Source organism: Vulpes vulpes, chromosome 4 (genome assembly GCF_048418805.1).
Source record: "Vulpes vulpes isolate BD-2025 chromosome 4, VulVul3, whole genome shotgun sequence".
NCBI classification, from domain to species: domain Eukaryota; kingdom Metazoa; phylum Chordata; class Mammalia; order Carnivora; family Canidae; genus Vulpes; species Vulpes vulpes.
Window position 1 is genome coordinate 2,690,387 of NC_132783.1, and position 12,200 is coordinate 2,702,586.

General features: G+C 47.6%; 1 protein-coding gene across 2 annotated transcripts; it reads left to right on the forward strand.

The window, feature by feature from the left end:
• The first annotated feature begins 743 nt into the window (after positions 1-743).
• UCP1 (uncoupling protein 1) lies at positions 744-8,575 on the forward strand. Of its 2 annotated transcripts, none has more exons than XM_072755195.1 (6): positions 744-914; positions 1,124-1,328; positions 4,939-5,139; positions 5,239-5,340; positions 6,326-6,506; positions 8,339-8,575. In XM_072755195.1, the coding sequence occupies exons 1-6, from the start codon at positions 789-791 to the stop codon at positions 8,451-8,453; spliced, it is 930 nt and encodes a 309-aa protein (XP_072611296.1). In that variant the 5' UTR covers positions 744-788; the 3' UTR covers positions 8,454-8,575. The 2 variants fall into 2 exon arrangements, with proteins under 2 accessions (XP_072611296.1, XP_072611297.1); XM_072755196.1 differs by having other exon boundaries at positions 4,945-5,139.
• The last annotated feature ends 3,625 nt before the right edge of the window (positions 8,576-12,200 follow it).

Here is a 12,200-nt window from a genome sequence, read left to right on the forward strand (position 1 = left end):
GGCCCCCCCCGCCGGCTCCCTCCCCTCCCCCTCCCCCTCCAGCCCCCCAGGCCCCCCCCCGCCGGCTCCCTCCCCTCCCCCTCCCCCTCCAGCCCCCCAGGCCCCCCCGCCGGCTCCCTCCCCTCCCCCTCCCCCTCCAGCCCCCCAGGCCCCCCCCGCCGGCTCCCTCCCCTCCCCCTCCCCCTCCAGCCCCCCCAGGCCCCCCCCGCCGGCTCCCTCCCCTCCCCCTCCCCCTCCAGCCCCCCCAGGCCCCCCCCCGCCGGCTCCCTCCCCTCCCCCTCCCCCTCCAGCCCCCCAGGCCCCCCCGCCGGCTCCCTCCCCTCCCCCTCCCCCTCCAGCCCCCCAGGCCCCCCCCGCCGGCTCCCTCCCCTCCCCCTCCCCCTCCAGCCCCCCCAGGCCCCCCCCGCCGGCTCCCTCCCCTCCCCCTCCCCCTCCAGCCCCCCAGGCCCCCCCCCGCCGGCTCCCTCCCCTCCCCCTCCCCCTCCAGCCCCCCAGGCCCCCCCGCCGGCTCCCTCCCCTCCCCCTCCCCCTCCAGCCCCCCAGGCCCCCCCCGCCGGCTCCCTCCCCTCCCCCTCCCCCCTCCAGCCCCCCCAGGCCCCCCCCGCCGGCTCCCTCCCCTCCCCCTCCCCCTCCAGCCCCCCAGGCCCCCCCCCGCCGGCTCCCTCCCCTCCCCCCTCCCCCTCCAGCGCCCCCCCCCCGCCCCTCCCGCGGGGCCGCCCCGACCCGCCCCTCTTAAGCGCGGCCGCCCCGTCCGGTCCGGGTGCTCTGGCGCCGCGCGGCGGGCGGAGATGCTGCGGGCCCCGGGCTGCGACGCGGCCCCGACCCTGAGCGTCCGGATCGCCGCGGCGGCGGGGGCGGCCTGCCTGGCGGACCTGCTCACCTTCCCGCTCGACACCGCCAAAGTGCGGCTGCAGGTAGCGGCCCGGCGGCCCCGGTGGGCTCGGCTCGGCTCGGCTCGGCGGGGGCGCCCCGGGGCAGGGCCCGCAGCAGCAGGACGCGGGGGCCGGGGACGCGGGGGGGGGGCTCCGGGGCGGAAGCCCTGGCCTGGGGCTCCGCGGGGCAGCGCCCGCCCCCCCCCCCCCATCCCCAGGCCTCTGACCCGCGCCTCTCCTCTCCTCTCCAGATCCAAGGGGAGGGCCAGGGCCAGCCCCCCCGGGCCCCCAGGTACCGCGGCGCCCTGGGCACGGTGGCCGCCCTGGCCAGGACCGAGGGGCTGCGGAAGCTGTACAGCGGGCTGCCCGCGGGCCTCCAGAGGCAGGTGGGCTTCGCGTCCCTCCGCATCGGCCTGTACGACAGCGTCCTGGAGTGGCTCAGCCCGGGCCAGGGAGGTGAGCGGGGCCTTGGGGCGGGGCCAGAGGGCTGCCCACCCCAGCGGCACCCACTGCTCCCGGTGGGAAGGGAGCGCGACATCCACTTCTGGGGCAGATCTGTAGGTGCAGCGGTCACCCGGGGACTCGTGGAAAGTTTGAGGCCCAGTTGGACACCTGGAGAGCGGGGGGAGGCTGCAAAACAGTGTTTGACCCCGAGCTCCCCAGCAGCACAGTCTCCCAGGAGATGCATCTCCCATGCATGCATCTGCCCAGCATGTCACAAATCCAAGAAAAGAAAGTTACTAGTTCTTGGGTGCACGGTGTGCCCAGAATTCCTGCCCGTTTAGTGGGCACTCGAGGGCCTCCTATGTCCTGGACGCTATTCTAAGAGCTTCAGCTCCATCACCCCCTGGAAAGATGCCATTATCTGTATCTTTTAACAAATGGGGAAACCGAGGCACAGCTTTTTTTTAAATTTTTTTAGGACTTGCCCAAGCTCACACAGTTGGAAAGGGGCAGAGCACCAGCTCAAACCCAGGCAGTCTGGCAGCTAAGCTCGGCCTCCTAACCAGAGCCGTGGCCTGGGCCCCGCAGTGTGCGTGCGATTCCGTGCGTCGGTCAGTCACTTTGTGAGATACAAAGTGTTAGCCCCAGAGGCAGGAAGGGAAACGATGAGAAAAGTCAAGTAGCATCAAGACCACCCACCCAGCCAAGAGCAGACAATCCAGAGAGAAGACAGGCGATGACAAAACGACTGTTAAGTGACTACCTGGGCATATTCCATCATTCCTGCTTGAAGTGACCTTAGGGTGGATGTGAAGGTGATCTGGCTGCAACATGGGTGACCCCATTGGTTGCCAGGGTTGCTCTGACTGATGTGGCCACCTAGATGGGTGTCCCGTTCCTCCCACACCGCTCCGTGTGTGTCCATCCCAAAGCTGCACGCTCTGTCAGGGGCGGCGGCCTTCCCCGAGAGAGGAGGACCATTCTCTGGCCGAGGGTATAGAGTAGCTGCACCCCCTGCTAGAAGCTGCGGACAAGCTCCTGAGGCCCACTTGTAGGAGAATGTAGGGAGCCAACCTTCCGGGGCTCCAGACACATCCAAATGAGGTGCTGTCTGTGGCAGTCTGTCCTTATTATTATTTTTTTTCTTTTTTTTTATTTATGATAGTCACAGAGAGAGAGAGAGAGAAAGGCAGAGACACAGGCGGAGGGAGAAGCAGGCTCCATGCACCGGGAGCCCGACGTGGGATTCGATCCCGGGTCTCCAGGATCGCGCCCTGGGCCAAAGGCAGGCGCCAAACCGCTGCGCCACCCAGGGATCCCTTATTATTATTTTTTTAAGTAACCTTAGGATAACATGACTTTATGGGGCAAGGTATAAGTATTAGTCATACAAACATTACCTTGAGTTTTTACTCTACACAAATAGTTTCAAAGTAAAGTCTAGATGTTTTGAGATCAATACCGCTCAATACCGATCGAATTGTCCTATTTGTAGATGTAGCATGAGAAGACTCCCAAAGGATGTACAGCTGCCCATTCTGGTCGTTTTCCTCACAACTGATTGTTCTAACCAGTTGTTGAGCGGGCACTTCAGGTACTAAATCAATAGGACATATCTTGGCAATATTCTTCGTTATGCCTATTCCGTGCATTTCGTCAGCTTTTTTGAGCTGCCGTGTGCCAGAGACTCTGTTAGACGCATAGATCAGGGGTGTCTGCCCCGGCAAGAGCTATGGGCTGCGAATGGGTTAATAGATCGCCACGGACTATGACTCATGCTCTGTTAGAATTACAGGATGTTGGGACATGAAAGAGGACTGTTTTATCTAGTCTTGGGGGCAGTTGGTGTCTGACTTGAACCTTGAAGGACCAGGAGGCGTAATAAGGTGGACTAGTGAGGGAAGCACTTCCAAGCAGAGCGAAGGTCACGTACAAAGACTCTGGGTCTTTCAGGCAGGAAGGAGCCAGAGCACAAGGTCCCTTGCAGACAATGCTTAGAAGTGTAGATTTTGTCCTCACAGTGATGGGAAGTCATTGAAAAATGTTAAGCAGGAAAGTGGCACGAACCATTTCATATATTTGAAAGATTACTTTGGCGGCAGTATCTAGAGGATACGTAGAAAAAAGGCAAGAGGGAGGTAAGTTAGAAAGTGCAAAACGATCAGGGTAGGCTAAGGCAATGGCAGTAGAGGAGGAGGAGAGAAATCAGGTGTAGGAAGGGCACCTGGCTGAACTTGCTAGGAGGCAACTGGCAGGTGTAAGGGAGGGGCTGAAAGGGAAGATGGCCTCTGAGGTTCTAAAGGTACCAGTCGTGGGGGGAGGGAATATGGACACCGGCTTGGGGGGAAGGTAAGAAATTCACTTGAACATGTGTCAACAAGTAATGTCCAGGCAACACATAAGCTTGGGAGAAATGTCTGGGCCGGACTGCAGGGAGCTACAGGAGGAACCATCCAGAGATGGTCCCAACAGAGCAGAGAGATCCAGGGGGGAAAGGACTGAAATGTGACTGAAGTGCCTGACAGTAGGAGCCCGGGGGTCTCCTCCGCAAGAACATCCAAGGGGCGGTAGCCGAGTTGAAGCTGGATTGTGGAGGATGGAGGAGGAAATGGGCATCAGAAGTGAAGACAGGAAGTATGGCCTCTCTCTCAAGGGGCTGGATGGGGGGAAATGAGAAGGGGACTGGGGCCAGGAGGAGTGCATCAGAGTAAGATCATAAATGTGGGCCCAGAGTGAAGGGCGTGGTCATCATGACCTTGCCAAGTAAAAGATGATGATCTGGTGTATGCTCAGCTCCTGGACAAGCATGATGAGAAAAGCGTACGATCATAAGGTTAGGAAAAGGATTTCTGTACTTTCCAGATGCAGGACAGTATGTTAAGTGCTTTATTGATATTAACTCACACAATGACTCTATGAGATAGATATTATCTCTATTTTACAGATTAGGAAACAGACAGACTGAGAAAGTCCTTGATGGGTAGATGTTCTTGATCCCTACTTTAATGATAGGAATGAGCATGGGGGACGGAGGCTCCAAGACTATTTATGGTTTATTAGATATCATCTGTCTTGAGTACCCTAAACTCATTTTTCAAATTTTCAAATCGAAACCACTTTCTTCACTCTTTTTTTGAATTTTTCTTCCTTTTGTAACCTGTTGTAGCCTCATACCGCTTGACATCCCATACGAAGGCAGTTTGTCCACTTGGGATTCTCCTAAAACCCCTAAGTCTGATAATTAACATTACCATCGGTGAGAGGAAGGCTAAGCATCATTGGCGACCACGAGTCCCTCGTCCCAATTGGAAAATACTGAAAAAAAGAGCTAAACATAGGAAAGAACTAAGCACTGTTTAGACCGGCATTGTGTTTTCTTTGTCCTTGCAAGTTTTTACTGTTTAAAACATTCTAATCAACTTTGAAGTTTCTAGCCCTAAAGTGATTTCGTGCATACCTGGCACGTGATCATCACACGCTCGAGCATTAGGGAAATAGACAAGATATAAATGTACAAAAATAGAACCACCAGAATTAAAAAGGCGTAGAATTGTATCCTGGGTCTTGTCATAGATATATTTTTTTCACTTTTGCTTGGTAAAAATCTTTTCTCTCTGGGTAGCGACAGCTAGTTTAGGAAGCAGGATCTCCGCTGGTGTAATGACGGGAGGAGCAGCAGTGATCATAGGGCAACCCACTGAGGTCGTGAAGGTGCGGCTTCAAGCACAGAGCCACCTGCACGGCCGCAGGCCGCGGTACACCGGCACCTACAACGCCTACAGAGTCATCGCCACCACCGAGGGCCTGACGGGCCTGTGGAAAGGTACGCGGCTTCAGGGGGAGGTTCGTCGTTATTAAAACACGTACGTCCTGGGAGCAGCTTATCACATAACGGAGCTATTAAACATTCTCTGTTTTCCAGGGACGACTCCCAACCTGATGAGAAATGTCATCATCAATTGTACGGAGCTAGTCACGTATGACCTAATGAAGGAGGCCCTTGTGAGAAACCACCTACTAGCAGGTAACGTCCCATTATTATGTATGGAAAACCCGTTGGTCTGCACGTTTACAATTTCATCTTGGAGCTTCTCTGGCCACATTGTACTGAATCCCTGAATTGTAACAGTTAAAAGATTAAGTGGTTTTGAGTGCTAGATACAACTTGGAAGCAAAAAAAACCAACCAAACAAACCCACAACACTAAGTGTTAGGAGTTTTGCTGCAACAACAAAAAAATTTTTTTGCGACAAAAAGTTTAACTGTAATTCTTACATCAGCATAATTCTCATTTAATACTAATATATGGGACTTTCATGAGCATGTTATTCTTTATACAGCGTGACTCGGGGTGAGTCCATCCCACACTGTATCCAAATGGGCTGGTTGTGTAAGGAGCTCAGCAGTGTTTTCATCCAAAAAGTAGTAGCATTGGTTAGGTCCCTGAGATATTCTAACAGGTTCTCGAGACATTGAAATGCTCCTTGGACAATGACTTTAATTCCATAAAAATGACTTTAATTCCATAAAAAAGTATTTGTGATGCCTATGTATCAGGCGTTATGCCATTCCCAAAGGGCACAGAGAAGACTGACAGATGATTTTCTTAAAACATAATCCACTGTGCCATGTACTGTTTGTCATCTTTTTTGGTAACAATAAGTAGAACCTTCCTTATTGTAATTAATTAATTAATTAATTTTAAAAGTTTTTATTTATTTATCCATGAGAGACACAGAGAGAGAGGCAGAGACACAGGCAGAGGGAGAAGCAGACTCCCTGCAGAGAGCCCGATGTGGAACTCGATCCCGGGACCACGGGATGACGCCCTGAGCCCAAGGCAGGCGCTCAACCACTGAGCCTCCCGGGTGCCCCGTATTTTTTTTGCTTAGAAGACATCCACACTGGTCTCCCGATATCATCACGTTTACAAAGATCTAACAGATAAATAAAAGCTAGAGGCTTCTTCCAAAAGTCTGATGCTAACCTGTTTCATTGATCCGTTTTAGACGACCTACCCTGCCACTTCCTATCAGCTCTTGTTGCTGGATTTTGCACAACCGTTCTCTCCTCTCCGGTGGATGTGGTAAAAACCAGATTTGTTAATTCTGTACCAGAACAGTACACAAGTGTGCCCAACTGTGCAATGACAATGCTCACCAAGGAAGGACCATTGGCTTTTTTCAAAGGGTAGGATATGGTCTTCTCTCTCTATGATGCCGTCTTTGGGGTATCTGTGTGCCTTGTCTGAGTAGTTGACCAGCCTTAGTCTATGCTTATACTTACTATTTTTTGCCATAACCGTCTCCAATTCACCAATTCCACTGGGCCAGAAAATTAGAAACTATAATATTAAAATTTTCTCAACCTTGATCAGAGACTCACTTAAATTCAGTGACCTTTCGCTTGGTCCCAACCTACTGGGAATGTGGACAGCATTTTGCCTTCTCAGGGCTAGGGAATTCTAAAAGGAAGGGAAAGCATAATAGAGGGCTACAAGAAAACAAGATGTGATTTTTCACTATTAAAATTTTTTAAAGTTTTTATTTTAATTCCAGTTAGTTGATTTCAGTGTTATATTAGTTTCAGGTGTGCACTACAGTGATTCCACACTTCCGTATATCACCCAGTGCTCATCACAACAAGTGCCCTCCTTAATCCCCATCGCCCATTTCTCCCATCCTTCCACTCCCCTCCCCTCTGGTAACCATCAGTTTATTCTCTGTAGTTGTCTGTTTCTTGATTTGTCTGTTTCTCTCTTATTATTCTTCTTTGCTTGTTTGTTTCTTAAATTCCACATATGAGTCAAATCATATGGTATTTGTCTTCTTTGACTTACTTCATTTAGCATAATACTCTCTAGCTCTATCTGCATCATTGCAACTGGCAAGGTTTCATTTTTTTTATGGCTGAATAATACATTCTTGCGTGTGTGTGTGTGAATGTGTGTGTGTGAGTGTGTATCTTCATCAATCAGCGGACACTTGCACTGCTTCCATATTTTGGCTATTGTAAATAATGCTGCTATAAGCATAGGGGTGCATGTATCCTTTTTTAAAAGATTTTATTTATTTATTCATGTATCCTTTTTTAAAAGATTTTATTTATTCTCTCTCTCATGAATAAATAAAATCTTAAAAAAAGAGAAACTAGTATTGTGTAGTAGACCACATTTTCCATTAAGCAGTCATTTATTGGATACTACCTTCCTAAAAAAATGCAGAATGAATTAATTTACATATGTACTCTATAAGGATTAAACTAGGATAACATAGCAACCTCTATAACCCTTTAAAATCGTAAGGCAATGCCTCAAACTTTACAAAATAAGCATAAATGCACCATACATATTATACACAAGGTTCTCAATTCATCATAATCAGCGCTAATGAGACATTAACACAAATGAAATACATTATAAAATTAATTTAGAATGGGCATCTCAGTTATTAACCGTTAACCATTTGGTCCACTTTCTCCTCTTCTTCTTTCAATGGTCTCCTACCTCTCATTCAGAAAGCAGAGCAAAAGAAAGCAAAAATTTCCCCGCTCCTCAAAAAAGGTATTGGGAAATGCCCCTTCAAAAGGGACATGTGCTTTGGTTTGTTGGAAAAGCAGGCTGTTTATGTATTTGGGTAGATGTGATCATCTGGGTTTTTTTTTTTTTTTAAGATTTGATTTATTTATTCATGAGAGACACACAGAAAGAGGCAGAGACACAGGCAGAGGCAGAAGCAGGCTCCATGCAGGGAGCCCGACGTGGGACTCGATCCCAGGACCCCGGGGTCAGGCCCTGAGCCGACAACCACTGAGTCCCCCAGGTGCCACCGGATTTTGTTTTTGAAGCAGTATTAGACAGCCAGATGAGACATTATCACAGGCATAAGAATAGGTTCATATATCATAAGAATAGGCTCTAAGTGCCTTTATTTGAGAAGAGTGGTGCAACGGGAAACATAAGCTGTCGGTGCAATAATAACTTTAAGAATTCTAACAGACAATGACGACATGCACTTTTCTAGATTTGTACCTTCCTTCTTGCGACTCGGATCCTGGAACGTCATTATGTTTGTGTGCTTTGAACAGCTGAAGCGAGAACTGATGAAGTCAGGGCGGACCGTGGACTGTGCCACATAATCATCTTCAGGAAAAGGCTGTACCACACCAGTGAGAATCTGCAGACCAGACAACTGAAAACCAAAAAAAAAACAAAAACAAACAAAAACACCCAACAACAACAACAAAAAAAACAACAAAACAAAACAAAAATACCTCTTCCCTTTACTTCTCCCTAAGAAGATAAAGGAGTTCTGATAGAGAGTTTTGGGCTTTTGAAACAAAACTCAGTATTTGTTTCTCGTGCCTTTTATTCTCAGTGTTTTAGGAGGGAGAAAGCAAAAGGCTCAGCGTGCACCCCGACACATGCAGTGTGCAAACAGATGGCTGCATTTGATTGGCTGTTTTGAGAGGGGGGGAGTCTTACGATTGAATATGAAGAGATGTTACATATGTTAACTCTAATTCAGGTTGACAGAACTGGAAAACCGAGTGGTGCCTTTTATGTTGATAAATACTTAAAGATGAACGGTTATCAAGGAAAATGCTGCTGTTTCCTTTTAACTTATTAACCCAGTTGTCCATTAATATATTCAATAAAGTACTGCTAATACCTTTGAACGTTTGCCATTGTGGATCTATATCTATATCTATCTATATATCTATATATATAAAACGTGCGGTTCCCCTAGATGACGAAACCGCCCCATAGCAAGTGGAAAGGTCTTTAGAATCAATAAGCATAAACTGACTTTACATGTAATTGGTACAGATTTTTAATTTTTGGAGTCTATATTTTATGGCATCTATAGCAACTTCCAAGACGCTGTAATCACTTGGGCATATCATTATTAGAATCGTAATACCTGCCCCAGAATTAACAGAATTTTTGAGCCAGAAGGCACCTTTGGTTAGATAGAAGAACAGTCTGAGATTTCTAGTGAGATAAAAATGAATCTTCACGGCATCTTCCCAGCAAAGCTAAATTTATCATTAACACGTGCCGTAATCTTTTTTCTCGGGGCCCACAAACTGGGGAAAGGAGAGACAGGGAAAGAATAAACAAGAGACTAGAAAGGAAGAACAAGCCAAAAGGGCCCGGAGGCCCCGGGTTGTCAGGCAGCTCTGCTTTAATCAGCCCCACACTGTGTCTACTGCTGTGTTTTTTCTCCTTGACATTATGAGGTTTTCCTGGTGCTTATTTCCCCTATTTTCACCTGTAGAAGCATCTCGTAGCAGATGGCTGCAGCATCTCTCGTCTCTCACCTTGATCTCACCCCTCTAGCGCCGGGGGGCCTGACCTCCTGTTGTCCCATCGGCATCTCCATAGGGTCTTCTTCTGGCCCCCGAGCCATCTGTGTGCCTGTGCGTGCCGTGCTAGAGGACCAGGGAAATAACACACCCCGGGAGCGGCCCTTACCCAGTAACTGATGGGAGTTTGTCTGTGAATACTTCAGTCCCCTCACCCTCACCCAAGGACTCAAAGTCCAGTTGACTTAACACAAAAACCCTCTATGGGATGACTTCCCTCTCTCGGTTCCCCACTCCCTTCGCAGTGTTTCCTGGGATCCCCTGTTGCAAGGTCTGATTCTGGGGGAATCCAAACGAAAGCTAACCACAACCTCAGAGGAGCACGCTTCTGTCAATAGGGAAGAAAACATTAAAGATCGTTTCTTGGCTGTCAGGCAACAGGCAATAGTGACAAGGTGCTTCCCCTTGATCAAACTGTAGTCAGGCTCCTCTGAGCTGCCTTTTTCTACTAAATGCTTCTTAGGCATGTCTTCAAGAGCCCAATTTTAGCAAGGATCGGGCTAAATACTTATCCAGAATCCCTCATCCTTGATAAATGATCAGCCTTGATAATTGGTCAAAAGTTCCTCATCTACGCTCGATATCAGGTTAATTCTCTTGGGTTTCCTATATACACATTTATAGCATTTATGAATAATAACTTTTCTTTCCACCCACTTGCTTTACTGCTCTGGCTAGGACCTCTAACACAATTTTGAATAGACATGCTGTGACAACTTGGATTATTCATCAAATGTTCACCCCTTAGGCCTTCCGGATAGAGTACATTTCCTTGTTCCGTTGATGTTGGGCTTGACCACGAGACTTGCTATATGACGGAGGGAATGTGGACATGATGCGAGCAAAGGCCTGAAATACCTGTGAGCCATTGGGCTTCTTCTTGTGCTTCTGCTGCACCAAGAGCATGCCTCAGGTCGCCCACTGGTCCCAGAGGAGTAAGCCACGTGGAGCTGAAAGGAACTCCACCCAGGACCCGGATTTAAGGCCAGCTGAGATCAGCAGGCTGCCTGGTTAGCCTGCCCATGTGTGAGGAGGAAATGCTTTTTCTGTATGCCATTAAGACTTTAGTGTGATTGTTATACATTGTTATTGTGGCAAAAACTGATATAAGTGGTGATCCCGATGTTTCACCATTAAATACATTTGCTAATGGGCAGCCCGGGGGTGGGGGGTCTCAGCGGTTTAGTGCTGCCTTCACCCCGGGGTGTGATCCTGGAGACCCGGGATCGAGTCCCACGTCGGGCTCCCTGCATGGAGCCTGCTTCTCCCTCTGCCTGTGTCTCTGCCTCTCTCTCTGTCTCTCATGAATAAATAAATAAAATATTTTTTTAAAAAAACAGTGTATCTATATGTAGTTATTACTGATTTATTACATTTATCGCTGGATTTCAGTGTGCTATTTTATTCAGGATTACTGCATCTAAAGTGACACTGGCATACAATCATTCTTTCTCATTCTGTTCTGGTTGGATTTATTAAGATTATGATAGTTTTGTGAATTATAGGGTGTCCACACTTCATTATTTAGAAGAGATTGTGAACTGTCATTGTTTTATTCTTAAATGTGTTAACTCACCAGTGCAAGCCACCCAGAACTGTAGGTTTTTTCATGGAAAATTTTAATTGCAGAATCCACTTGAATAGTGCTAGAACTTTTTGCTTACCTATTTCTTCTTGTACAATTTTGTTTTGCTAAGTATATCTTTCTAGAAATATTTATATTTCATCTAAATTTTCAAATTTTGAGGTTATCCTTAATACATTTTCTTTTCAGTATTTGCAGGATCTGTGGCTTGATATCATTGTTTGCTTTCTTCCTTATTCTTAATTTATCTCACCAAGGTTTATCAGTATTACTAGTCTTTTCAAGGAACAACTTTTTACTTCTTATGATTCTATTGTCCATTTCTATTCCATGCATCTGGGCTCTGGCCTTTAGTATTTCCTTCTTTATTTTTAGGTTTATTTTGTCCTTTGCCAAACTCCTTGACATGATTACTTTGTCTTTAATTTTCAGCCATTCTTTCTTATACATACATTTAAAACTATAATTAGTACTAACTTTAATAAGTACTGCTTTTGCTGTATCCAACCAGTGACATATGTATTTTTTAGTTCAAAATAAGACACACACACACATACCCAGAGGAATGCTCTGCAGCTGTAAATAAACAGAATAAGGAAGCTTTATATTAATATAAAAATGTACCTAAGATACATTGCTAAGTACAGCATACTGCAGTGCAGTATGAATTATTCCTATCCTTTGTAAGAATGGAGGGTGGGAGTGGTAGCTTCTTTTCTGGTCTTATAACCTATTGTTGTTACCCAGTAACATCTTAAATAGGTAATTAGTGGATGAGTTAAAATCACAAAAATAAAAATTTTCTGTGTATTCTCATTTACTCTATAGGAGCATGATTAAGGGATTAAATAAAGGCACTATTTCATGAATACAAAGGACTTAAGGGATGAGGATGGTGGGGAAACACAGAAAGATTAACAGAAAGGCTTATA